The sequence below is a fragment of the Mustelus asterias genome, chromosome 3 (genome assembly GCF_964213995.1).
Source record: "Mustelus asterias chromosome 3, sMusAst1.hap1.1, whole genome shotgun sequence".
Lineage (NCBI taxonomy): Eukaryota > Metazoa > Chordata > Chondrichthyes > Carcharhiniformes > Triakidae > Mustelus > Mustelus asterias.
In genome coordinates this window covers 73434627-73459252 of record NC_135803.1, presented here as the reverse complement: position 1 = coordinate 73459252, position 24626 = coordinate 73434627, and the positions used below count along the sequence as shown (strand labels likewise).

The 24626-nt window shown below is 47.7% G+C and overlaps 1 protein-coding gene across 1 annotated transcript in view; it reads right to left on the bottom strand.

The window, feature by feature from the left end:
- LOC144491833 (unconventional myosin-VIIa-like) overlaps nucleotides 1–24626 on the bottom strand; it is a 162924-nt gene that overhangs the window by 84788 nt on the left and 53510 nt on the right. Inside the window, exons 19-24 of the mRNA XM_078210126.1 lie at nucleotides 23654–23738; nucleotides 22195–22413; nucleotides 19380–19484; nucleotides 17342–17527; nucleotides 3793–3990; nucleotides 3200–3346 (exon numbers count right to left, since the gene is read on the bottom strand). Of these exons, the coding sequence (XP_078066252.1) occupies nucleotides 3200–3346; nucleotides 3793–3990; nucleotides 17342–17527; nucleotides 19380–19484; nucleotides 22195–22413; nucleotides 23654–23738 (940 nt within the window). The remainder of the gene's footprint in view (nucleotides 1–3199; nucleotides 3347–3792; nucleotides 3991–17341; nucleotides 17528–19379; nucleotides 19485–22194; nucleotides 22414–23653; nucleotides 23739–24626) is intronic.

Genomic DNA, 24626 nt, shown 5'->3' with positions numbered 1-24626 from the left:
AGTCTCCCATTCTCTACATATCCTCTGGCCCAAAGGGAGGCACTAAGGTCTAACACGCATCGTCCTCCAATTTTTTTTAAAAATTCATTTTTATGGGACATGAACATCACGGGCTGGGCCTCCATTTATTGACCTTCCTTAAATGTCCTCCATTTCAAAGGCATTTGAGAGTCAACCACATTGCTGGGTTTAGAGTCAAATGTAGGCCAGGTAAGGGCAGTAGACCAGATAAGGGCAGTAGATTTCCTTCCCCAAAGGGATATTAGTGAACCAGATGGGTTTTTACAACAATCAACAATGGTTTCATGGTCATCATTGGTCTTTTTATAAGACTTAAATTACATTTTTATTGAATTCAAATTCCACCATCTGTCGTGGCAGGATTTGAACCTGAGTCTCCAAGTCTTGCTCTGGTATTGCTAGTCTTGTGACAAAACCACTGCACCACTTCTCCTAGAGTGTGGGATAGATTGGCAGGTGGTCACCAGGCAGCTCCCTCAAACCATAAAGGGAGGGAACTGTCCAGACCAACCATCTGCCTCTGAATGACAAGACCAGTTCCCAAATCATTTCTTCTGATCACCAATCCCTGAGAACTAGCAAAACCCTCCTGGAAAGAGGTAAGTGAAGTCTGAAGGCCTATTGAGGTGGAATCCATCAGCAGGTGTGTGGACTGTCAGACGTAGGAGAGTGCGATGTAAACATTACCTACAGTTGGGGAAAAGAGTACATGACAATATTCAGCTCATCAAACACTCCTGCTGTGGTGGGTGTGTTGGAATGGAAGGAAGGGAAGAACTCAGGAAAATTACAATTGCTGGAGAAGTGGTACTGAGTAAATTGTTGGAGCTACGGGTAACAAAAATACCTGTCCTGATGGACTTCATATTAGGTTCTTAAAAGAAGTGACTAGTGAGATAGTTGATGCAGTGTTTTAATTTTCCAAAATTTCCTAAATTTGGGGAAGGTTCCATAGATTGGAAGACACAAATGTAACTCCATTATTTAAAAAGTGAGGGAGACACAAAATAGGAAACTATAGGCCAGTTAGCTTAACATCTGTCATAGGGAAAATGTGAGAAGCTATTATTAAAGAGGCTATAGCAGAGAACTGGGATGAGTTCATGGTATTTAGGCAGAGTCTACATGGAAAGGGAAATCTTGTTTAATCAACTTATTGGAGTATCTTGAGGAAGTAACATGTAGATAAAGTGGATGTACTGAATTTAGATTTCCAGAAGGCATTTGAAAAAGTGCCACATCAAAGGTTATTGTGGAAAATAAATCTCACGGTGTAGTGGGTAACATATTGCCATAGATAGAAGATTGGCTATAAGACACAGGAGGCTACAAAAAGATATAGGCCCATTTGAAAGGTAAGTGGGGGTTCAGACATTGGGGGGTGGAGGAGACCTTGATGGGAGGGATGGGTCAGAGTTGGTATGGGGTGGAAGGAAACTCGGGAAGGAGGAAAGGTGACTGGTGTCAGATTGGGCAGGTGGAGTGGTGCTTGGTTGTGTGGGGGCTGTCCTGAGTGGGGCTCCATCTGTTTTTTAAATAGTTACTTTGAAGTTAGAAGTGCATTTTTCCCTTCTAACTCTTTCAGAATAACTATGAGGGTAAAAGTGGCAGAACTCTCTGAACTTCGTGATTTAAATCGCTTTGATGGATGGGACACAGCCCAGCACATTTGTCCAGAGGATGTTCTGGACAATTGCTGGGTAAACCCTTACCTGGGAACTTACAATAGGAATTTCCCAGATATCTTTGGCCGCCCCAAATCCAACACCAGGGAACCATGTGGGCCATAGGTAGGTTAGTGAGTGGACAAAGATCTGGAAAATGGGGTTTAATGTGAAATCATGTATAAATGTGAAATTGTCCATTTTGGCAGGAAAAATATAAGAGAAGCATATTATCTAAATGGTGAGAGATTGTAGAACTCTGAGGTGTAGAGGGATCTGGGTGCCCTCGTGCATGAATCATAAAAGGCTAGAAAACAGTTAAAGCAAGTAATTAGAAAAGCTAATAGAATGTTATCATTTATTGCAAGGGGAATTGGATACAAAAGTAGAGAGGTTATGCTTCTGTTATACAGAGCACCAGTGAGACCACATCTGGAGTACTGTTTAAAGAACGATCTAAGTGTATTCAAAGCATTTTAAAGAAGGTTTACCAGACTAATACCAGAAATGAGAGGGTTGTTTTATGGGGAAAGGTTGGTTAGGTGGGACTTGTATCGACTGGAGTTTAGAAGAGTAACCGGTAACTTTATTGAACACACAAGGTCCTGAGGGGTCTTGACAGAGTGGATGTGGAGAGGATGTTTTCTCTTGTGGGCGAATCTAGAATGAGGGGTCACTGTTTAAAAATAAGGGGTTGCCCATTCAAAACGGAGATGAGATGAAATTTTTTCACTGAGGGTCATGAGACTTTGCAACTCTCTTCCTGAGTAATAGAGTCATAGAACAACACATCACGGAAACAGGCCCTTCAGCCCTACCGGTCTATGCCGGCCATAGTGCCCTCCCAGCTAGTCCTAATTGCCCACGTTTGGTCCATATCCCTCTAATCCTTTCCCATCCATGTACTTATCCAAATGCTTTTTAAATGTTGCTTATAGAGAAGGTGGTGGAAGCAAAGTCTTTGAATATTTTAAGGGGCAGAGGTGGATAGATTCTTGATAAACAAGGGGGTGATAGGTTATCTGGGATAGGTGGGATGTAGATTTGAGTTTACTATCAGATCAGCCATGATCTCATCAAATGGAGCGGCAATTCTGAAGGGCCGTCTGGCCCACACCTGCTCCTTGTCCGCATGTTTGTATACTATAGGCCCGATGTGACGATAATGGAAAATCTGGCCCTTGATCCACAGTAATGCTCTCTTAACTGCCCTCTGAAATAGCCTAGTTCTCAGTTCAAAGACAACTAGGGATGGGTAACAAATGCTGGTCTTGCAGTGACATCTACATCCCAAGAAAGAATGAATTAAGGAAACAATGAGGTCTATACTGGAATATCATTGTAGATTAAATCAGTCAACATTCAAACCAATATAAGCGGCAGAATTGGACTAAATGACACTAATCAAAAGAATAAGGATGAGGGTAATAGTCTGGTTCAAGGATTAATTCTCATGTACAAATTCCAGACAACAGCAGGCAGCATTGTATCAGCATTTAGAGAGTTAACTGTACCTCACCCACAGCCTGATCAGTGGCCAAGTGAACCTTGGACATCTTGCCAATGGAGTTGTTGCGCTTCTCAGAGGCCTGAGCAAATGTCCTGGGCTCTGGCAGATCTCCCATGAATCTCAGAATAATATTCCAGACTGCCATGGAAGCCTAAGATGGACAAAGTATGCACATTAATAAGAACACATACACTGGGAATCAAAGATCCCTGTCACGTCAATTAATAGATAGAATCTTAGAAATGAATTCCACCTCAATTCTATCCTACAGGTCACTAAACACCTGGACTTTAACATTGTCCAATGAATCGCCTCATCGGGCCCAAAATCTGTCCCTTTTCTGTCAGTATTGATTTACGAATACCATTCTTTGTCAATGTAAAATTACAAGCATTCAGTCCAGATATCTCTCAGTGTAAGAATATCCTTAACTCAAATACTCTCTTTGTTAAAAGAACACTGTCCCATGAATCCTGTGCACAAACCTGTGACAGATTGAGGAAACTATGTCTCTTTCATTAGATATGTCTTCAATTGATGCAGTCACCCTGAAGTCAATGAGCAAATTTCTCCTCCAGATGAGAGGAATTCACTTACTAGAGAATCAACTTCATCTTCATGAAAGAGCAGTGGGTAGCGGAGAGCTCGCTGAATGTGAGTGTGAGTTGAGGAGCGCTGGAAGTAAGTGGCAGCATATTTTGGAAACGTGTACTGGGCAAGATCATCCTCTTCATCAGACTCAGAAAGCAGAGAGATATCATCCAAATCAAACTCCTCCTGTTTCACTTCCAAGTCCTGAAAAGAAATTGACAGCATGAGCAGGAGGAAGAGATCCCAGTTATACAAACAGTGTTCCCAGTAATTCAGAGATCTCAGTGATATGGAGAGTGTTCCCAGTGGTACAGAGAGTGTTCCCAGTGGTACAGAGAGTGTTCCCAGTGGTACAGAGATCCCAGTGACACAGAGGGTGTCCCGAGTGATACAGAGAGTGTCCCCAGTGATACAGAGAGAGTCCCCAGTGATACAGAGAGAGTCCCCAGTGATACAGAGAGAGTCCCCAGTGATACAGAGAGTGTTTCCAGTGGTACAGAGATCCCAGTGATACAGAGAGTGTTCCCAGTGATACAGAGGATGTTCCCAGTGATGCAGGGGATGTTCCCAGTGATGCAGAGGATGTCGCCAGTGATACAGAGATCCCAGTGATACAGAGATCCCAGTGATAAAGAGAGGTTCCCAGTGAGACACAGAGTGTTCCCAGTGGTACAGTGTTCCCAGTGGTACAGAGAGTGTTCCCAGTGGTACAGAGAGTGTTCCCAGTGGTACAGAGAGTGTTCCCAGTGGTACAGAGAGTGTTCCCAGTGGTACAGAGAGTGTTCCCAGTGGTACAGAGAGTGGTCCCAGTGGTACAGAGAGTGGTCCCAGTGGTAGAGGAGAGTGTTCCCAGTGGTAGAGGAGAGTGTTCCCAGTGGTAGAGGAGAGTGTTCCCAGTGGTACAGAGTGTGTTCCCAGTGGTACAGAGAATGTTCCCAGTGATATAGAGATCCCAGTGATACAGTGTGTTGCCAGCAATACAGAGGGTGTTCCCAGTGGTATAGAGATCCCAGTGATACAGAAAGTGTCCCCAGTGATACGGAGAGTGTTCCCAGTGGTACAGAGAGTGTTCCCAGTGGTAAAGAGAGTGTTCCCAGTGGTAAAGAGAGTGTTCCCAGTGGTACAGAGAGTGATCCCAGTGGCACAGAGAGTGTTCCCAGTGATACAGAATTCCCAGAGATACAGAGATCCCAGTCATAAAGAGATCTGAATGATATAGAGATTGTTGCCAGCGATACAGAGAGTGTTCCCAGTGTTACAGAGAGCCCAGTGATACTGAGTGTGTTCCCAGTGTTACAGAGAGCCCAGAGATACTGAGTGTGTTCCCTGTGGTACAGAGTGTGTTCCCAGTGGTACAGAGTGTGTTCCCAGTGGTACAGAGTGCGTTCCCAGTGGTACAGAGTGCGTTCCCAGTAGTACAGAGTGCGTTCCCAGTGGTACAGAGTGTGTTTCCAGTGGTACAGAGAGTGTTTCCAGTGATATAGAGATCCCAGTGATACAGAGAGTGTTCCCAGCGGTACAGTGTTCCCAGTGATACAGAGAGTGTTCCCAGTCATACAGAGGATGTTCCCAGTGGTAGAGAGTGTTCCCAGTGGTACAGAGAGTGTTCACAGTCATACAGAGGATGTTCCCAGTGGTACAGAGAGTGTTCCCAGTGGTACAGAGAGTGTTCCCAGTGGTACAGAGAGTGTTCCCAGTGGTACAGAGAGCGTTCCCAGTGGTACAGAGAGCGTTCCCAGTGGTACAGAGAGCATTCCCAGTGGTACAGAGAGCGTTCCCAGTGGTACAGAGAGTGTTCCCAGTGGTACAGAGAGTGTTCCCAGTGGTACAGAGAGTGTTCCCAGTGGTACAGAGAGTGTTCCCAGTGGTACAGAGAGTGTTCCCAGTGGTACAGAGAGTGTTCCCAGTGGTACAGAGAGTGTACCCAGTGGTACAGAGATCCCAATGTACAGAGATCCTAGTGATACAGAGGGTGTCCCGAGTGATACAGAGAGTGTCCCCAGTGATACAGAGAGAGTCCCCAGTGATACAGAGAGAGTCCCCAGTGATACAGAGAGAGTCCCCAGTGATACAGAGAGTGTTTCCAGTGGTACAGAGATCCCAGTGATACAGAGAGTGTTCCCAGTGATACAGAGATTGTTCCCAGTGGTAGAGAGAGTGTTCCCACTGGTAGAGAGAGTGTTCCCAGTGGTACAGAGCATGTTCCCAGTGGTAGAGAGGGTGTTCCCAGTGGTACAGAGCGTGTTCCCAGTGGTACAGAGAGTGTTCCCAGTGGTACAGAGAGTGTTCCCAGTGGTACAGAGAGTGTTCCCAGTGGTACAGAGAGTGTTCCCAGTGGTACAGAGATCCCAATGTACAGAGATCCCAGTGATACAGGGGGTGTCCCGAGTGATACAGAGAGTGTCCCCAGTGATACAGAGAGAGTCCCCAGTGATACAGAGAGTGTTTCCAGTGGTACAGAGATCCCAGTGATACAGAGAGAGTCCCCAGTGATACAGAGAGTGTCCCCAGTGATACAGAGAGAGTCCCCAGTGATACAGAGAGAGTCCCCAGTGATACAGAGAGAGTCCCCAGTGATACAGAGAGTGTTTCCAGTGATACAGAGATCCCAGTGATAAAGAGAGGTTCCCAATGAGACACAGAGTGTTCCCAGTGGTACAGTGTTCCCAGTGGTACAGAGAGTGTTCCCAGTGGTACAGAGAGTGTTCCCAGTGGTACAGAGAGTGTTCCCAGTGGTACAGAGAGTGTTCCCAGTGGTACAGAGAGTGTTCCCAGTGGTACAGAGAGTGTTCCCAGTGGTACAGAGAGTGTTCCCAGTGGTACAGAGAGTGTTCCCAGTGGTACAGAGAGTGTTCCCAGTGGTACAGAGAGTGTTCCCAGTGGTACAGAGAGTGTTCCCAGTGTTACAGAGAGCCCAGTGATACTGAGTGTGTTCCCAGTGTTACAGAGAGCCCAGAGATACTGAGTGTGTTCCCTGTGGTACAGAGTGTGTTCCCAGTGGTACAGAGTGCGTTCCCAGTGGTGCAGAGAGTGTTCCCAGTGGTACAGAGATCCCAATGTACAGAGATCCCAGTGATACAGAGGGTGTCCCGAGTGATACAGAGAGTGTCCCCAGTGATACAGAGAGAGTCCCCAGTGATACAGAGAGAGTCCCCAGTGATACAGAGAGAGTCCCCAGTGATACAGAGAGTGTTTCCAGTGATACAGAGATCCCAGTGATAAAGAGAGGTTCCCAATGAGACACAGAGTGTTCCCAGTGGTACAGTGTTCCCAGTGGTACAGAGAGTGTTCCCAGTGGTACAGAGAGTGTTCCCAGTGGTACAGAGAGTGTTCCCAGTGGTACAGAGAGTGTTCCCAGTGGTACAGAGAGTGTTCCCAGTGGTACAGAGAGTGTTCCCAGTGGTACAGAGAGTGTTCCCAGTGGTACAGAGATCCCAATGTACAGAGATCCCAGTGATACAGAGGGTGTCCCGAGTGATACAGAGAGTGTCCCCAGTGATACAGAGAGTGTCCCCAGTGATACAGAGAGAGTCCCCAGTGATACAGAGAGAGTCCCCAGTGATACAGAGAGAGTCCCCAGTGATACAGAGAGAGTCCCCAGTGATACAGAGAGAGTCCCCAGTGATACAGAGAGAGTCCCCAGTGATACAGAGAGTGTTTCCAGTGATACAGAGATCCCAGTGATAAAGAGAGGTTCCCAATGAGACACAGAGTGTTCCCAGTGGTACAGTGTTCCCAGTGGTACAGAGAGTGTTCCCAGTGGTATAGAGAGTGTTCCCAGTGGTACAGGGAGTGTTCCCAGTGGTACAGGGAGTGTTCCCAGTGGTACAGTGTTCCCAGTGGTACAGAGAGTGGTCCCAGTGGTACAGAGAGTGGTCCCAGTGGTACAGAGAGTGGTCCCAGTGGTACAGAGAGTGGTCCCAGTGGTACAGAGAGTGGTCCCAGTGGTAGAGGAGAGTGTTCCCAGTGGTAGAGGAGAGTGTTCCCAGTGGTAGAGGAGAGTGTTCCCAGTGGTAGAGGAGAGTGTTCCCAGTGGTAGAGGAGAGTGTTCCCAGTGGTACAGAGTGTGTTCCCAGTGGTACAGAGTGTGGTCCCAGTGGTACAGAGAGTGGTCCCAGTGGTACAGAGAGTGGTCCCAGTGGTACAGAGAGTGGTCCCAGTGGTACAGAGAGTGGTCCCAGTGGTACAGAGAGTGGTCCCAGTGGTACAGAGAGTGGTCCCAGTGGTAGAGGAGAGTGTTCCCAGTGGTAGAGGAGAGTGTTCCCAGTGGTAGAGGAGAGTGTTCCCAATGGTACAGAGTGTGTTCCCAGTGGTACAGAGTGTGTTCCCAGTGGTACAGAGAATGTTCCCAGTGATATAGAGATCCCAGTGATACAGTGTGTTGCCAGCAATACAGAGGGTGTTCCCAGTGGTATAGAGATCCCAGTGATACAGAAAGTGTTCCCAGTGATACTGAGAGTGTTCTCAGTGATACAGAGAGTGTTCTCGGTGGTAAAGAGAGTGTTCCCAGTGGTAAAGAGAGTGTTCCCAGTGGTAAAGAGAGTGTTCCCAGTGGTAAAGAGAGTGTTCCCAGTGGTAAAGAGAGTGTTCCCAGTGGTAAAGAGAGTGTTCCCAGTGATACAGAGATCCCTGTGATACAGAGGTTGTTCCCAGTGATAGAGAGAGAGTGTTCCCAGTGATAGAGAGATCCCAGTAATACAGAGATCCCAGTGATATAGAGATCCCAATGATACAGAGAGTGTTTCCAGTGGTACAGAGATTCCAGTGATAGAGAGGTTGTTCCCGGTGATACAGAGGACATTCCCAGTGATAGAGAGAGTGTTCCCAGTGATACAAAGAGTGTTCCCAGTGATACAAAGAGTGTTTCCAGTGATACAGCGAGTGTTCCCAGTGATACAGAGAGTGTTCCCAGTGATACAGAGAGTGTTTCCAGTGATACAGCGAGTGTTCCCAGTGATACAGAGAGTGTTCCCAGTGATACAGAGAGTGTTCCCAGTGATACAGAGACTGCCTTTATAGGACGGGGCATAGAGTATAAAAGTTGGGGTCTGATGTTGCAGATGTATAGAACGTTGGTTCGGCCGCATTTGGAATACTGCGTCCAGTTCTGGTCGCCACACTACCAGAAGGACGTGGAGGCTTTGGAGAGAGTACAGAGGAGGTTTACCAGGATGTTGCCTGGTATGGAGGGGCTTGGTTATGAGGAGAGATTGGGGAAACTGGGGTTGTTCTCCTTGGAAAGACGGAGGATGAGGGGAGACTTAATAGAGGTGTATAAAATTATGAAAGGCATAGATAGGGTGAACGGTGGGAAGCTTTTCCCCGGGTCGGTGGTGACGTTCACGAGGGGTCATAGGTTCAAGGTGAAGGGGGGGAGGTTTAACACAGATATCAGAAGGACATATTTTACACAGAGGGTCGTTGGGGCCTGGAATGGGTTGCCGGGCAAGGTGGTGGAGGCGGACACACTGGGAACATTTAAGACTTATCTAGACAGCCATATGAACGGAGTGGGAATGGAGGGATACAAAAGAGTGGTCTAGTTTGGACCAGGGAGCGGCGCGGGCTAATTGTTCTTTGTTTCTCGTTTCAAGGCTTCATTCTATGATCATCTTGCTGGTGCCAGTACAGAGCGAGACTGCGGATAGTTGGGAACCTGTCTCGGGGGCAGGGAATTCATAAGGTGTTCGTGGAAATGAATAGGGTTGGGAAGCATTTTCCGATCAGGGCCAGTGTGATCTCCTGGACTCGTTTCGATCGCCTCAGGGGGTCGGAGAGGAATTTCCCAGATTTTTTTTCCCCATATTGGCCCTGGGGTTTTCACTCTGGGTTTTCGCCTCTCCCTGGAGATCACATGGTCTGGAATGGGGGGGTGGGGGTGAGTCAATAGGTTGTGATGAACAAAGCATCGTAGCTGTGAGGGACAGCTCGGTGGATAGGATATTAGTATGTAGATAGGCTGGAAAATTGGGCGGGGATCCTGGATTCAGGATTCAATCCTGGACCGGGGAGCGGCGCGGGCTTGGAGGGCCGAAGGGCCTGTTCCTGTGCTGTATTGTTCTTTGTTCCCAGTGATACAGAGAGTGTTCCCAGTGATACAGAAATCCCAGAGATACAGAGATCCCAGTCATAAAGAGATCCCAATGATATAGAGATTGTTGCCAGCGATACAGAGAGTGTTCCCAGTGTTACAGAGAGCCCAGTGATACTGAGTGTGTTCCCAGTGTTACAGAGAGCCCAGTGATACTGAGTGTGTTCCCAGTGGTACAGAGTGTGTTCCCAGTGGTACAGAGTGCATTCCCAGTGGTACAGAGTGCGTTCCCAGTGGTACAGAGTGCGTTCCCAGTGGTACAGAGTGCGTTCCCAGTGGTACAGAGAGTGTTTCCAGTGATATAGAGATCCCAGTGATACAGAGAGTGTTCCCAGTGGTACAGTGTTCCCAGTGATACAGAGAGTGTTCCCAGTCATACAGAGGATGTTCCCAGTGGTACAGAGAGTGTTCCCAGTGGTATAGAGAGTGTTCCCAGTGATACAGAGAGTGTTCACAGTCATACAAAGGATGTTCCCAGTGGTACAGAGAGTGTTCCCAGTGATACAGAGAGTGTTCCCAGTGATACAGAAATCCCAGAGATACAGAGATCCCAGTCATAAAGAGATCCCAATGATATAGAGATTGTTGCCAGCGATACAGAGAGTGTTCCCAGTGTTACAGAGAGCCCAGTGATACTGAGTGTGTTCCCAGTGTTACAGAGAGCCCAGTGATACTGAGTGTGTTCCCAGTGGTACAGAGTGCGTTCCCAGTGGTACAGAGTGCGTTCCCAGTGGTACAGAGTGCATTCCCAGTGGTACAGAGTGCGTTCCCAGTGGTACAGAGTGCGTTCCCAGTGGTACAGAGTGCGTTCCCAGTGGTACAGAGTGCGTTCCCAGTGGTACAGAGTGCGTTCCCAGTGGTACAGAGTGCGTTCCCAGTGGTACAGAGTGCGTTCCCAGTGGTACAGAGTGCGTTCCCAGTGGTACAGAGAGTGTTTCCAGTGATATAGAGATCCCAGTGATACAGAGAGTGTTCCCAGTGGTACAGTGTTCCCAGTGATACAGAGAGTGTTCACAGTCATACAGAGGATGTTCCCAGTGGTACAGAGAGTGTTCCCAGTGGTACAGAGAGTGTTCCCAGTGGTACAGAGCGTGTTCCCAGTGGTACAGAGCGTGTTCCCAGTGGTACAGAGAGTGTTCCCAGTGGTACAGAGAGTGTTCCCAGTGGTACAGAGAGTGTTCCCAGTGGTACAGAGAGTGTTCCCAGTGGTACAGAGAGTGTTCCCAGTGGTACAGAGAGTGTTCCCAGTGGTACAGAGAGTGTTCCCAGTGGTACAGAGAGTGTTCCCAGTGGTACAGAGAGTGTTCCCATTGGTACAGAGCGTGTTCCCAGTGGTACAGAGCGTGTTCCCGGTGATACAGAGAGTGTTCCCAGTCATACAGAGGATGTTCCCAGTGATACAGAGATTGTTCCCAGTGGTAGAGAGTGTGTTCCCAGTGGTACAGAGAGTGTTCCCAGTGGTACAGAGAGTGTTCCCAGTGATACAGAGCGTGTTCCCAGTGATACAGAGCGTGTTCCCAGTGATACAGAGAGTGTTCCCAGTGATACAGAGAGCGTTCCCAGTCATACAGAGGATGTTCCCAGTGGTAGAGAGATTGTTCCCAGTGGTAGAGAGAGTGTTCCCACTGGTAGAGAGAGTGTTCCCAGTGGTAGAGAGAGTGTTCCCAGTGGTAGAGAGAGTGTTCCCAGTGGTAGAGAGAGTGTTCCCAGTGGTAGAGAGAGTGTTCCCAGTGGTAGAAGAGTGTGTTCCCAGTGGTAGAAGAGTGTGTTCCCAGTGGTAGAAGAGTGTGTTCCCAGTGGTAGAAGAGTGTGTTCCCAGTGGTAGAGAGAGTGTGTTCCCAGTGGTAGAAGAGTGTGTTCCCAGTGGTAGAAGAGTGTGTTCCCAGTGGTACATAGAACATTCCTGCGCAGTACAGGCCCTTCGGCCCTCGATGTTGCGCCGACCAGTGAAACCAATCTAAAGCCCATCTAACCGACACTATTCCAGTTTCATCCATCTGTTTATCCAATGACCATTTAAATGCCCTTAATGTTGGCGTGTCCACTACTGCTGCAGGCAGGGCATTCCACGCCCTTACTACTCTCTGAGTGAAGAACCTACCTCCGACATCTGTCCTATATCTATCACCCCTCAATTTAAAGCTATGTCCCCTCGTGCTAGCCATCACCATCTGAGGAAAAAGGCTCTCACTATCCACCCTATCTAATCCTCTGATCATCTTGTAAGCCTCTATTAAGTCACCTCTTAACCTTCTTCTCTCTAACGAAAACAACCTCAAGTCCCTCAGCCTTTCCTCATAAGACCTTCCCACCACACCAGGCAACATCCTAGTAAATCTCCTCGGCACCCTTTCCAATGCTTCCACTTCCTTCCTATAATGTGGTGACCAGAACTGTACAGAATACTCCAAGTGCGGCCGCACTAGAGTTTTGTACAGCTGCAACATGACCTCCTGGCTCCGAAAATCAATCCCTCTACCAATAAAAGCTAACACTCCATACGCCATCTTAACAACCCTATCAACCTGGGTGCCAACTTTCAGGGATCTATGCACATGGACACCGAGATCTCTCTGTTCATCCACACTATCAAGTATCTTACCATTAGCCCAGTACTCTGTAATGCTGTTACTCCTTCCAAAGTGAATCACCTCACACTTTTCCGCATTGAACTCCATTTGCCACCTCTCAGCCCAGCTCTGCAGCTTATCTATGTCCCTCTGTAACCTGCAACAACCTTCCACACTGTCCACAACTCCACCGACTTTAGTGTCATCCGCAAATTTACTAACCCATCCTTCTACGCCCTCATCCAGGTCATTTAGAAAAATGACAAACAGCAGTGGCCCCAAAACAGATCCTTGCGGTACACCACTAGTAACTGAACTCCAGGATGAACATTTCCCATCAACCACCACCCTCTGTCTTCTTACAGCTAGCCAATTCCTGATCCAAACCGCTAAATCACCCTCAATCCCATGCCTTCGTATCTTCTGCAATAGCTTACCATGGGGAACCTTACCAAACACTTTACTGAAATCCATATACACCACATCAACTGCTTTACCCTCATCCAACTCTTTGGTCACCTTCTCAAAAAATTCAAGAAGGTTTGTGAGGCACGACCTACCCTTCACAAAACCGTGTTGACTATCCCTAATCAAATTATGCCTTTCTAGGTGATTATAAATCCTATCTCTTATAATCCTTTCCAATACTTTGCCCACAACAGAAGTAAGGCTCACTGGTCTATAATTACCAGGGTTGTCTCTACTCCGTTCTTGAACAAGGGGACAACATTTGCGATCCTCCAGTCTTCTGGCATTATTCCTGTAGACAATGACGACATAAAGATCAAAGCCAAAGGCTCTGCAATCTCCTCCCTAGCCTCCCAGAGAATCCTGGGATAAATCCCATCCGGCCCAGGGGACTTATCTATTTTCACACTTTCCAGAATTGCTAATACTTCCTCCTTATTAACCTCAATCCCGTCTAGTCCAATAGCCTGTATCTCAGTATTCTCCTCGACAACATTGTCTTTTTCCTGCGTGAATACTACAGTGTTCCCAGTGATACAGAGATCCTAGTTATACAGTGTATTCCCAGTGATAAGAGTGTGTTCCCAGTGATACAGAGAGTGTTCCCAGTGATACAGAAAGTCTTCCCAGTGATGCAGAAAGTCTTCCCAGTGATGCAGAGAGTTTTCCCTAGTGATACAAAGAGTGTTCCCAGTGATAGAGAGAGTGTTCCCAGTGATAGAGAGAGTGTTCCCAGCGATAGAGAGAGTGTTCCCAGTGATAGAGAGAGAGAGTGTTCCCAGTGATATAGAGATCCCAGTAATACAGAGATCCCAGTGATATAGAGATCCCAGTGATACAGAGGTTGTTCCCAGTGATACAGAGAGTGTTCCCAATGATACAGAGAGTGTTTCCAGTGGTACAGAGATCCCAGTGATACAGAGGTTGTTCCCAGTGATAGAGAGAGTGTTCCCAGTGATACAGATAGTGTTCCCAGTGATACAGAAAGTCTTCCCAGTGATGCAGAGTTTCCCCTAGTGATACAGAGAGTGTTCCCAGTGATAGAGTGTTCCCAGTGATAGAGAGAGTGTTCCCAGTGACATTACATGTGCAGTGGATAATGGGGAACCTGTGGATGTGGTGTATCTGGATTTCCAGAAGGCATTTGACAAGGTGCCGCTCCAAAGACTGCTACATAAGGTGAAGGTGCACAGTGTTACGGGTAATGTATTGGCATGGATAGAGGATTGGTTAACTAACAGAAAGCAAAGAGTGGGGGTAAATGGGTGTTTTTCTGGTTGGTGATCAGTGACTAGTGGTGTGCCTCAGGGATCAGTGTTGGGGCCGCAATTGTTTACGATTTACATAGATGCTTTGGAGTTGGGGACCAAGTGTAGTGTGCCAAAATTCGCAGATGACACTAAGATGGGTGGAAGAGCAAAGTGTGCAGAGGACGCTGAAAGTCTGCAAAGGGATATAGATAATCTAAGTGAGTGGGCGAGGGTCTGGCAGATGGAGTACAATGTTGGTAAATGTGAGGTCATTCATTTTTGTAGGAATAACAGCAAAATGGACTATTATTTAAATGGTAAAAAATTGCAGCATGCTGCAGTGCAGAGGGACCTGGGTGTCCTTGCGCAGGAATCTCAAGGAGTTGGTTTGCAGGTGCAGCAGGTAATTAAGAAGGCAAATGGAATTTTGTCCTTCATTGCTCGAGGGATGGAGTTTAAAAACAGCGAGATTATGTTGCAGCTGTATAAGGTGCTGGTGAGGCCACTCCTGGTGTACTGTGTACAGTTTTGGTCTCCTTACCTGAGACAGGATATACTGGAACTGGAGGGGGTGCAGAGGAGATTCACTAGGTTGATTCCGGAGTTGAGAGAGTTGGCTTATGAGCAGAGACTGAGTAGACTGGGGCTATACTCATTGGAATTCAGAAGAATGAGAGGAGATCTTATCGAAACATACAAGATTATGAAGGGAATAGATAAAATAGAAGCAGGGAAGTTGTTTCCACTGGCGGGTGAAACTAGAACTAGGAGGCATAGCCTCAAAATAAGGGGAAGCAGATTTAGGACTGAGTTGAGGAGGAACTTCTTCACACAAAGGGTTGTGAATCTGTGGAATTCCCTGCCCAGTGAAGCAGTTGAGGCTACCTCATTGAATGTTTTTAAGGCAAGGATAGATAAATTTTTGAACAGTAAAGGAATTAAGGGTTGTGGTGAGCGGGCGGGTAACTGGAGCTGAGTCCACAAAAAGATCAGCCATGATCTTATTGAATGGCGGAGCAGGCTCGAGGGGCCAGATGGCCCACTCCTGTTCCTGCTTCTTATGTTCTTATAGAGAGAGTGCTCACAGTGATAGACAGTGTGATCCCAGAGATACAGAGATCCCAGAGATACAGAGTGTTCCCAGTGATACAGAGTGTTCCCAGTGATAGAGGATATTCCCAGTGATACAGAGGGTGTTCCCAGTGATACAGAGATCCCAGTGATACAGAGGGTGTTCCCAGTGATACAGAGATCCCAGTGATACAGAGTGTGTTCCCAGTGGTACAGAGATCCCTGTGATACAGAGAGTATTCCCAGTGATACAGAGTGTTCCCAGTGATAGAGTGTTCCCAGTGATACAGAGATCCCAGTGATAGAGAGAGTGTTCCCAGTGATAGTGAGAGTGTTCCCAGTGATATAGAGATCCCAGTGTTATAGAGATCCCAGTGATTCAGAGAGTATTCCCAGTGGTACAGAGATCCCAGTGATACAGAGAACCCAGTGATACAGAGGGCATTCTCAGTGATGCAGAGAGTGTTCCCAGTGGTACAGGGATCCCAGTGATACAGAGAGTGTTCCAATTGATACAGAGAGTGTTCCCGTAATACAGAGGTCCCAATGATACAGTATTCCCAGTGATACAGAGAGTGTTCCCAGTGATACAGAGGATGTTCCCAGTGATACAGAGAGTGTTCCCAGTGATACAGAGATCCCAGTGATAGAGAGAGTGTTCCCAGTGATATAGAGATCCCAGTGATATAGAGATCCCAGATATACAGAGAGCATTCTCAGTGATACAGAGAGTGTTCCCAGTGGTACAGGGATCCCAGTGATACAGAGAGTGTTCCAAGTGATACAGAGAGTGTTCCCGTAATACAGAGGTCCCAATGTTACAGAGTGTTCCCAGTGATACAGAGGATGTTCCCAGTGATACAGAGAGTGTTCCCACTGGTACAGAGATCCCAGTGATACAGAGATCCCAGTGATGCAGAGATCCCAGTGGTGCAGAGATCCCAGTGGTGCAGAGATCCCAGTGGTACAGAGGTTGTTTCCAGTGATACAGAGGCTGTTCCCAGTGATACAGAGATCCCAGTGATAGAGAGAGTGTTCCCAGTGATATAGAGATCCCAGTGTTATAGAGATCCCAGTGATACAGAGATCCCAGTGATACAGAGGTTGTTCCCAGTGATACAGAGATCCCAGTGATACAGAGGTTGTTCCCAGTGAAACAGAGAGTGTTCCCAGTGATACAGAGAACCCAGTGATACAGTGTTCCCAGTGATACAGAGAGTGTTCCCAGTGATACAGAGAGTGTTCCCAGTGATACAGAGAGTATTCCCAGTGTTACAGAGAGTATTCCCAGTGTTACAGAGAGTATTCCCAGTGTTACAGAGAGTGTTCCAAATGATACAGAGAGTGTTCCAAATGATACAGAGATCCCAGTGATACAGAGTGTTCCCAGCGATACAGGCAGTGTTCCCTGTGATACAGAGATCCCATTGATACAGAGAGTGTTCCCAGTGATACACGGAGTGTTCGCAACGATACAGAGATCCCAGTGACACAGAGGTTGTTCCCAGTGATACAGAGATCCCAGTGATCCAGACAGTGTTCCCAGTGATACAGGGATCCTCGTCATACAGACAGGCATCCCAGTAATGTCAATGTCAACAAAATACTACAAATGCTGAATATCGGAAATAAAAACAAAAAATGCGAGAAAAACTTAGGTCTGGCAACATCTGTGGAGGGAGTAACAGCATTAATGACCCTTCTACAGACCTGCCGCGTTTTGCCAGCATTTTCTGTTTTCATCCCAGTAATGTAGATGGATATTTTAGCGATGAAAGACAGAGACCCCATGATATAGAAAGTGTTTCCAGTGACAGAGGCAGAGATCCCAGTGATTCATACTGAGATTCCAATGATAGTGTTTACCTGTGATAAGGTAAAAATTCAATGATATTGTCAGAAATCCCAGTAATTCAGGCAGAAATCCCAAGTGAGTGATTGTGAAATCTGCTGGGAATAATTATAGTGTTCGGTACAAAGCACGCCTTTGTGAAAATGATGCCCAGTGTCTCTGAGCCATGTTCCCCGCAGACTAAACCCCTTCAGCGGCAGCTCAGGATCACTGGGCAAATTCTGGTTACAATTCCCCAAATGGTCAATGTTACCTCGAAACCCTGAGGACCCTGGTCCTCCTGGCCAGCCAATACAGCGGGCAAAAAGGCGAAGATATTGTCCACAATGTCGAGTTCATTAAAGGACTCCGTCTTGGATTTCTGCTGCTTTTTCAAGTACTCCTCCCTCTGCCGCCTCTCCATCTCCATGTCCAGCTTGGCCATTCGTGACAGACGTTCCTTCAGAAAGAGCAGAGCTTAGATTTAGCACAGAGCTGAAGAATCGGAGGATGTTGGAAGAAACAGATACAACAATACAAAGGTGCTCACTTTTCAGAGGACACCTACACTTACAGCTTGCCATGACCCACTTCCAAACCTATAGCTCCTGCCAGAAGTCTGGGAATCTCCAGACTGGGTCAACTCACAGGTTAGGTTACATCAAGCTACCCACAGAGTTACTGCACAGTGCCTACGCTGTGCAGTGGGTAGTCCAAAAGGACATGAGTTCAAGTCCCCCCTGACCCACCTTCGATCCTCACTCCATAACTCCAAGACTGAGCGGAATAGAAATCTAGGCTGACACTCCAGTGCAGGGCTGAGGGGGGGGCCGCACTGCCAGAGATACCATCTTTCAGGCGAGGAATCAATCCGTCCTCTTGGATGGATGTAAAAATTCTGTGCCACTGTTTGGCAGAAAGTGAGCGAGTGTTTCCCAGTTCCTCCTGGCCAACGTTTATCTTGCAACTAATATCACTGCAACAGGCTATCCATCCTGAGAAAGATAGTGATAGGCTTCAAGAGAACATCGACAGGCTGGTGGAATGGGCAAATAAATTCAGTGCAGAAAGTGTGTGAGGTGGCACATTTTGATATCAAGTATGAGAGACAATAAAAGCGAAATGGTACAACTTTGCAGGGGATGCTGGAAGAGAGAGTTTGGTTGACGTTGGTGCAAAATCTTCCAAGGTGGCTAAACATGTTTCCAAAGCAGCTAAAGCCACGAGCTAAAGATTTGCAATGAGAGGCACCAAGTTTTTTTGTTCGCTTATCTTCAGAAATACTCCATTCCCCTTTGTGGAATGGTGAGGAAGTGATGTAAGGAATTCCAAACTGATTATCAGCCTGTTGAACCACATTATAAACATTCCTTCTGCCAACAAGTACTGGGTCTGGACTCAAACCTGCACCTTCTGGGACTGTCTGTAAAGGGCTTCAGGTGCCCTGAGGTGGTGGAAGGTGCTATTTAAATGCAAATCTTCCTTTTTAATCTTTACTGTAAATCCCTCTTTCACATCTTGACATGAGGCTGCTGAGGTTCTCCAGAAAACTACCACGTGCTCCCAAGAAAACTGAAATTCATCCACTTCATAAAAGGAATTTTAATTTAATTAATTAGTCACTTTAAAGCACGGCATTAGAAATAAGTTTCTGTTTGAGGTGATTTTGTTTCCAATAGTGAAGTATCTTTTAATCAGAGCTGTTTGAGTGCTATGGCTTGTTGAGCTGTCTCTCCCAGGCTGTGGTAAATGGTAGCAAAAGCCACACAGGCTTTCGGAGCTCCAAGCCCCTTCTTCAGGTGAGTGGGAATTCTGTTCACAAACAGGGCATATAAAGACAATACACATCTTTTTAGCTTGTCTTGATGCTCTCTCCACTCATGTGGTTTGTATCTTAAAGACTTGATTAGCTGTAAGTATTCGCATTCCAACCATTATTCATGTAAATTGAGTCTGTATCTTTATATGCCCTGTTTGTGAACAGAATTCCCACTCATCTGAAGAAGGGGCTTAGAGCTCCGAAAGCTTGTGTGGCTTTTGCTACCAAATAAACCTGTTGGACTTTAACCTGGTGTTGTTAAACTTCTTACTGTGTTTACCCCAGTCCAACACTGGCATCTCCACATTGTGATAAATGGGCCAGAGCGGGAGTTCAGTGCGTCCTGGAGCTGCTGTTGGGGAGAAAGTCTCGTTTCTTAGACATGGGGGAACATGACAAATGCTGGATGGCAGCCATTAAATGTAAAGGATTGAATAGTGAGGATTGTTCAGTAAAGTGACATTGAGATTGGGTTGTCAGGATATACTCAGACCTGTTTCGTATCGTCAGCCTCGAGCTGCACATGCTTCAGGCTCACTGCCTGCTGCCTGGGATCCTCAGCAAAGTGAAGCTTCTGAGCTTCAACACGTCTCTGCATCTACAAAACATTTAAAAAGAGAAACACTTAAAGATATTTCAACTCATACTGTCTAATCATCCACAATCCCCAACACACACACACACACAGGCACCCCCCCACATATACAGAGATGCCCACACACACACACAGACGCCCCGCCACACACAGACCCTCCCCCACACACGCAGACCCTCCCCCCCCACACGCAGACCCTCCCCCCCACACGCAGACCCTCCCCCCCACACGCAGACCCTTCCCCCCCACACGCAGACCCTTCCCCCCCACACGCAGACCCTTCCCCCCCACACGCAGACCCTTCCCCCCCACACGCAGACCCTTCCCCCCCACACGCAGACCCTTCCCCCCCACACGCAGACCCTTCCCCCCCACACGCAGACCCTTCCCCCCCACACGCAGACCCTTCCCCCCCCACACGCAGACCCTTCCCCCCCCACACGCAGACCCTTCCCCCCCCACACGCAGACCCTTTCCCCCCCCCCCCCACACTGTGGGAGGGTCAGTACTGAGGGAGAGCCGCACTGTCAGAGGGTCAGTACTGTGAGAATGCCGTACTGTCGGAGGGTCAGTACTGAGGGAGTGTCATACTGTCAGAGGGCCAGTACTGAGGCAGCGCCGCACTGTCGGAGGGTCAGTACTGAGGGAGTGCAGCACTGTTGGAGGGTCGCACTGTCGGTGGATCAGTGCTGAGGGAGCGCCGCACTGTCGGAGGGTCAGCACTGAGGCAGCGCCGCACTGTCAGAGGGTGAGTACTGTGAGAGTGCCGTACTGTTGGAGGGTCGATACTGAGGCAGCGCTCCACTGTCAGAGGATCAGTACTGAGGGAGTGTCGTACTGTCGGAGGGTCAGTACTGAGGCAGCGCCGCACTGTCGGAGGGTCAGTACTGAGGGAGTGCTGCACTGTCGGAGGGTTGCACTGCCGGTAGATCAGTGCTGAGGGAGCGCCACATTGTCAGAGGGTCTATATTGAGGGAGCGCCGCACAGTCAGAGGGTCAGTGCTGAGGGAGCGCCACACTGTCGGAGGGTCAGTACTGAGGCAGCGCCGTACTGTCAGAGGGTCAGTACTGAGGCAGCGCCGCACAGTTGGAGGGTCAGCACTGAGGGAGCGCCGCACTGTCGGAGGGTCAGTACTGAGGGAGTGCCGCACTGTCAGAGGGTCAGTACTGAGGCAGCGCCGCACTGTTGGAGAGTCAGTGCTGAGGGAGTGCCGTACTGTCGGAGGGTCAGCACTGAGGCAGTGCCGCATTGTCGGAGGATCAGTACTGAGGCAGTGCCGCACTGTCGGGGGGTCAGTACTGAGGGAGTGCCATACTGTCGGTGGGTCAGTATTGAGGCACTGCCGCACTGTCGGAGGGTCAGAACTGAGGGAGCGACACACTGTTGGTGGGTCAGTGCCGCACTGTCAGAGGGCCAGTATTGAGGGAGTGCCATACTATCGGAGGATCAGCGCTGAGGGAGTGCCGCACTGTCAGAGGATCAGTGCTGAGGGAGTGCCGTATTGTTGGAGGGTCAGTACTGAGGGAGTGCCGCACTGTCAGACCTAAAAGACTCCCCCCAATCACCAGCATCAGCCCCTCCTTCAATCACCAGCCACCCCCACCCCCCCAATCAGCAGCATCAGGATAGCTCCTCAAGTAACACCCTGCTGTGCAGTTGCCAAAGGCCTCACCCACTTCATGCCCCCTTTCAGGCTGCGTCCCTTGGAAGTGCCAACCTGGCATTGACATGTTTGCACTGTCAGTGTGCCAGGGGCAGTGCCAGTGCACGTCACATCTATCCAGAGAATTCAACAGTGACTGTGAAAGGATCCACATTGAGGACCCCTTGGACTTTTATTTGAGTTGTGCCAATTGCTTGTGTTGGCTAAGAGCAGCTTCCAATAAAGGCAACCTGTTCAGTGAAAAGAAAATCCCGTTCAAAAATGAACTTAGACTGTACAGCTGCTCTTTTGGAGAAGCACTTTGGAGTTAATGGACTGTGAAGAGCAACATAAATAAATATTTCTAATCCCTTCTTTGAAAGAACCAGGAGCTGCCATTCAAGGAGGTTGTAAAAGTTAACGGAGCATGAAATGTAATGTGAACAAAGTACTTCAAAGCTTTTAAAAGCTGCAGAGAGAAGACTGTCCCCTGCAACTTCACACATCTTTAAAATTGACATGCTGATAATTCAAAGCATTTGAAAGCTACAGAGAGAAGACTAACCATGCGACTCCCACCCCAAGAGAGACCCCCAACCTGAACTCCTCTAGCCCAACCTGAGCCCCGCAACTCGCAACTCCCCCTAAGGACCCTCCTCTGCACCCTGGCAGCAGCTGCTTTGTCCATGAGCACCCTGAAGTGAGCGCTGAGTGGAACCCACCTCCCTGCTCCCCCTTGGAGTCCATGGCACCTGATTCCCACTTTTAAGAACCTGTAGTAATTAGCGCCCTGGTGACTTCCCACAGTGGGGCCGGGAGGCCGCTGTATTCGACTTTGATCTCACTATTGAGATGAAAATCAGTGCAAATGAGGTCAGATCATGTTCTTGTCCTTTCTGGGCGAGATCCTGGGTGGAGCCATCCTTGAGCATCGGAAACCATTTAACGCCTGGTGCAAATCCCATTACAGGCATTTTGCCAAATTCACCGGACCAGTGGGATTTTCACCTAGTGCTAACGGGGCCGGTGAATCGCCCCCTCTATCTCATAGCCTTTGTGCCATTGCTTACATCTCGCTTCTTTTTACGATAGCTCTTTCGAATCAGCATTCCCCTGGCGTAGGCCTGGATAATGGTTACAGCTTCCAGTTGTTTACTTTGATTTTGTCGAACCAGGTATCCGCGACTCCGTGCCTGGAACAGGATCACCCTCCTGCGGGTTTCTTCATAATCTTTAGCTATTTTCCGGGAGTGGTATAGCGCCTGTAATCTCTGGAAACCATGCCTCCACTAGGGCAAAAAAATCACAATCGTCACAAACAAATACAAGTTCTGGACTCCACGTCATACAAGGGAACCTGCTGTGTTAATCCTTGCCAACATTAACCCCAATGCCCCACTCTCTCCCCATAGCCTTATAGGAATCTCAACCTAATTCCTCTGCACTGCTCTCTCCCCATAGCCCTGTATCAGCTACAAACTAAACCCCAATACCCCACTCTCTCCCAATTGCCCTGTATCAATCTCAACCTAATTCCTCTGCACTGCTCTCTCCCAATAGCCTTGTATCAATCCCAACCTAATTTCACTGCCCCACTCTCTCCACATACCCCTATATCAATCGCAAACTAATCCCACTGCCCCATTCTCTCCCCATAGCCCTATATCAATTACAAACTAATCTCACTGCTCTGCTCTCTCCTCATAGCCAAGAATCAATTTCAAACTAGTACCACTCTCACCCAGAGCCCTGTATCTTCCCAAACTAATCCCATTGCACTGTTCTCTTATCATAGCCCAGTATCAATCCCAAACTAATCTAATTGACTTGGTTTCTCCCCATAGCCCCGTATCAATCCCAAAATAATTACACTGCCTTGCTCTCTCCCATTGTCCTCTGTCAATCCCAAATTAATCCCACTGCGTTGCTCTCTCCCCATAGCCCTGTATCACTATCCGCTATCAATCTCAAACTAATCCCACTGTGCCGCTATCTCCCCATAGCTTTTTATCAATCCCTTCCCAAAGTAATCTCACTACCCCCTTTTTCCGCATATCCCTGTATCAACCCAAAATAATGCCACAGCCCCATTCTCTCCAAAGATCTGTATATCACAAATAAAAAAACAACATTCATTTATCGATTGTAACATAGCAAAACCCCCCAAAGCACTTCACAGGATGGTTATTAAATAAGAGTTGACACTGGGCCACATAGGGAGATATCTAGGGAGCTGAATGCAAAATGGCCAATGACATCATGGATAGGGTCTTCATGACATAATGGATAGGCAATCTTAGTGACATCACGGATTGGTGGTTTTAGTGACATCACGGATAGGTGGTTTTAGTGACATCACGGATGGGCAATCTTAGTGACATCATGGATTAGTGGTCTTGTGACATCATGGTTGGTAGTCTGAGGGATGACATGAATTAATGGATCAATGTAGATTATCCGCCCAGTTAGCATCTCCATGCCCTGGAGAGACTCTGATAGGCTGCTGCTGATATAGGGGGAAGAAGTTACCAATTGATATTTCTTGCGACACTGGGATCCTCTCCAGTGACTCTGGATAATACAGGCTGCATTCCTCTGTCTCAGGAAGATCTTCCTGAAAAAGTAGTAACAGAATAAAAATGTGAAAGTAAAACCACTGCAAGTTTCCAATCAGATTCAATGCTTCCGTTATATCTGATTTCATCCTGTGTGTCCCTGTTTCACAATTGGTTATCATTCAACCAGACGTCTGGAGGTGAGAGCCCTCTCCCTCAATTAGTGGGAAAGAACGGACAATCCAGACAGACCACCCAGACAGACTGTCCAGACAGACCATCCAGGCAAACAGGCCATCTGCTCTGGTCATTTATATGAAATGACAGGGGCTGATTTGGAGCTGATGTGTGTTATCAAATAGATTGTTAATACCGATGGATCATTAGTGACTGAATGAATGTCATTAGATATTGTTCAAGGCATCCTATAGAAAAGTTACAGTGCAGAAAGAGGCCATTCAGCCATCAAGTCTACACAGGCAAAAAGAGAAGAAAAAACTGGCAGCTCATTTTGATCCTACTTTCAAGACCTGGTCAGTAATTTTGCAGGTTTCAGCGCTTCAGATGCGGATCCAGGTACCTTTTAAATGAGTTGAGTGTTTCAGCCTCAATCACTAATTCAGGCAGCAAATTCCAGACACCCACCACCCTCTGAGTGAAAAGTTTTTACTCATGTCCCCTCTAATCCTTCTACCACTCACCTTAAATCTGTGCTCACTGGCAATTGACCCCTCAGCTAGGGGAAACAAGACTTTCCTGTCTAGGTCCTGCATAATTTTGTACACCTCAATTAGATCATTCCTTAGCCTCCTCTGTTCTAAGGAAAACAATCCTATCATGTTGAGTCTCTGCAATAGCTGCAATTTTCAAGCCCTGGCAACATTCCTTTAAATTCCCTCTGCACTCTCTCCAGAGCTATTATGTGGTGACCAGAACTATGCACAAAA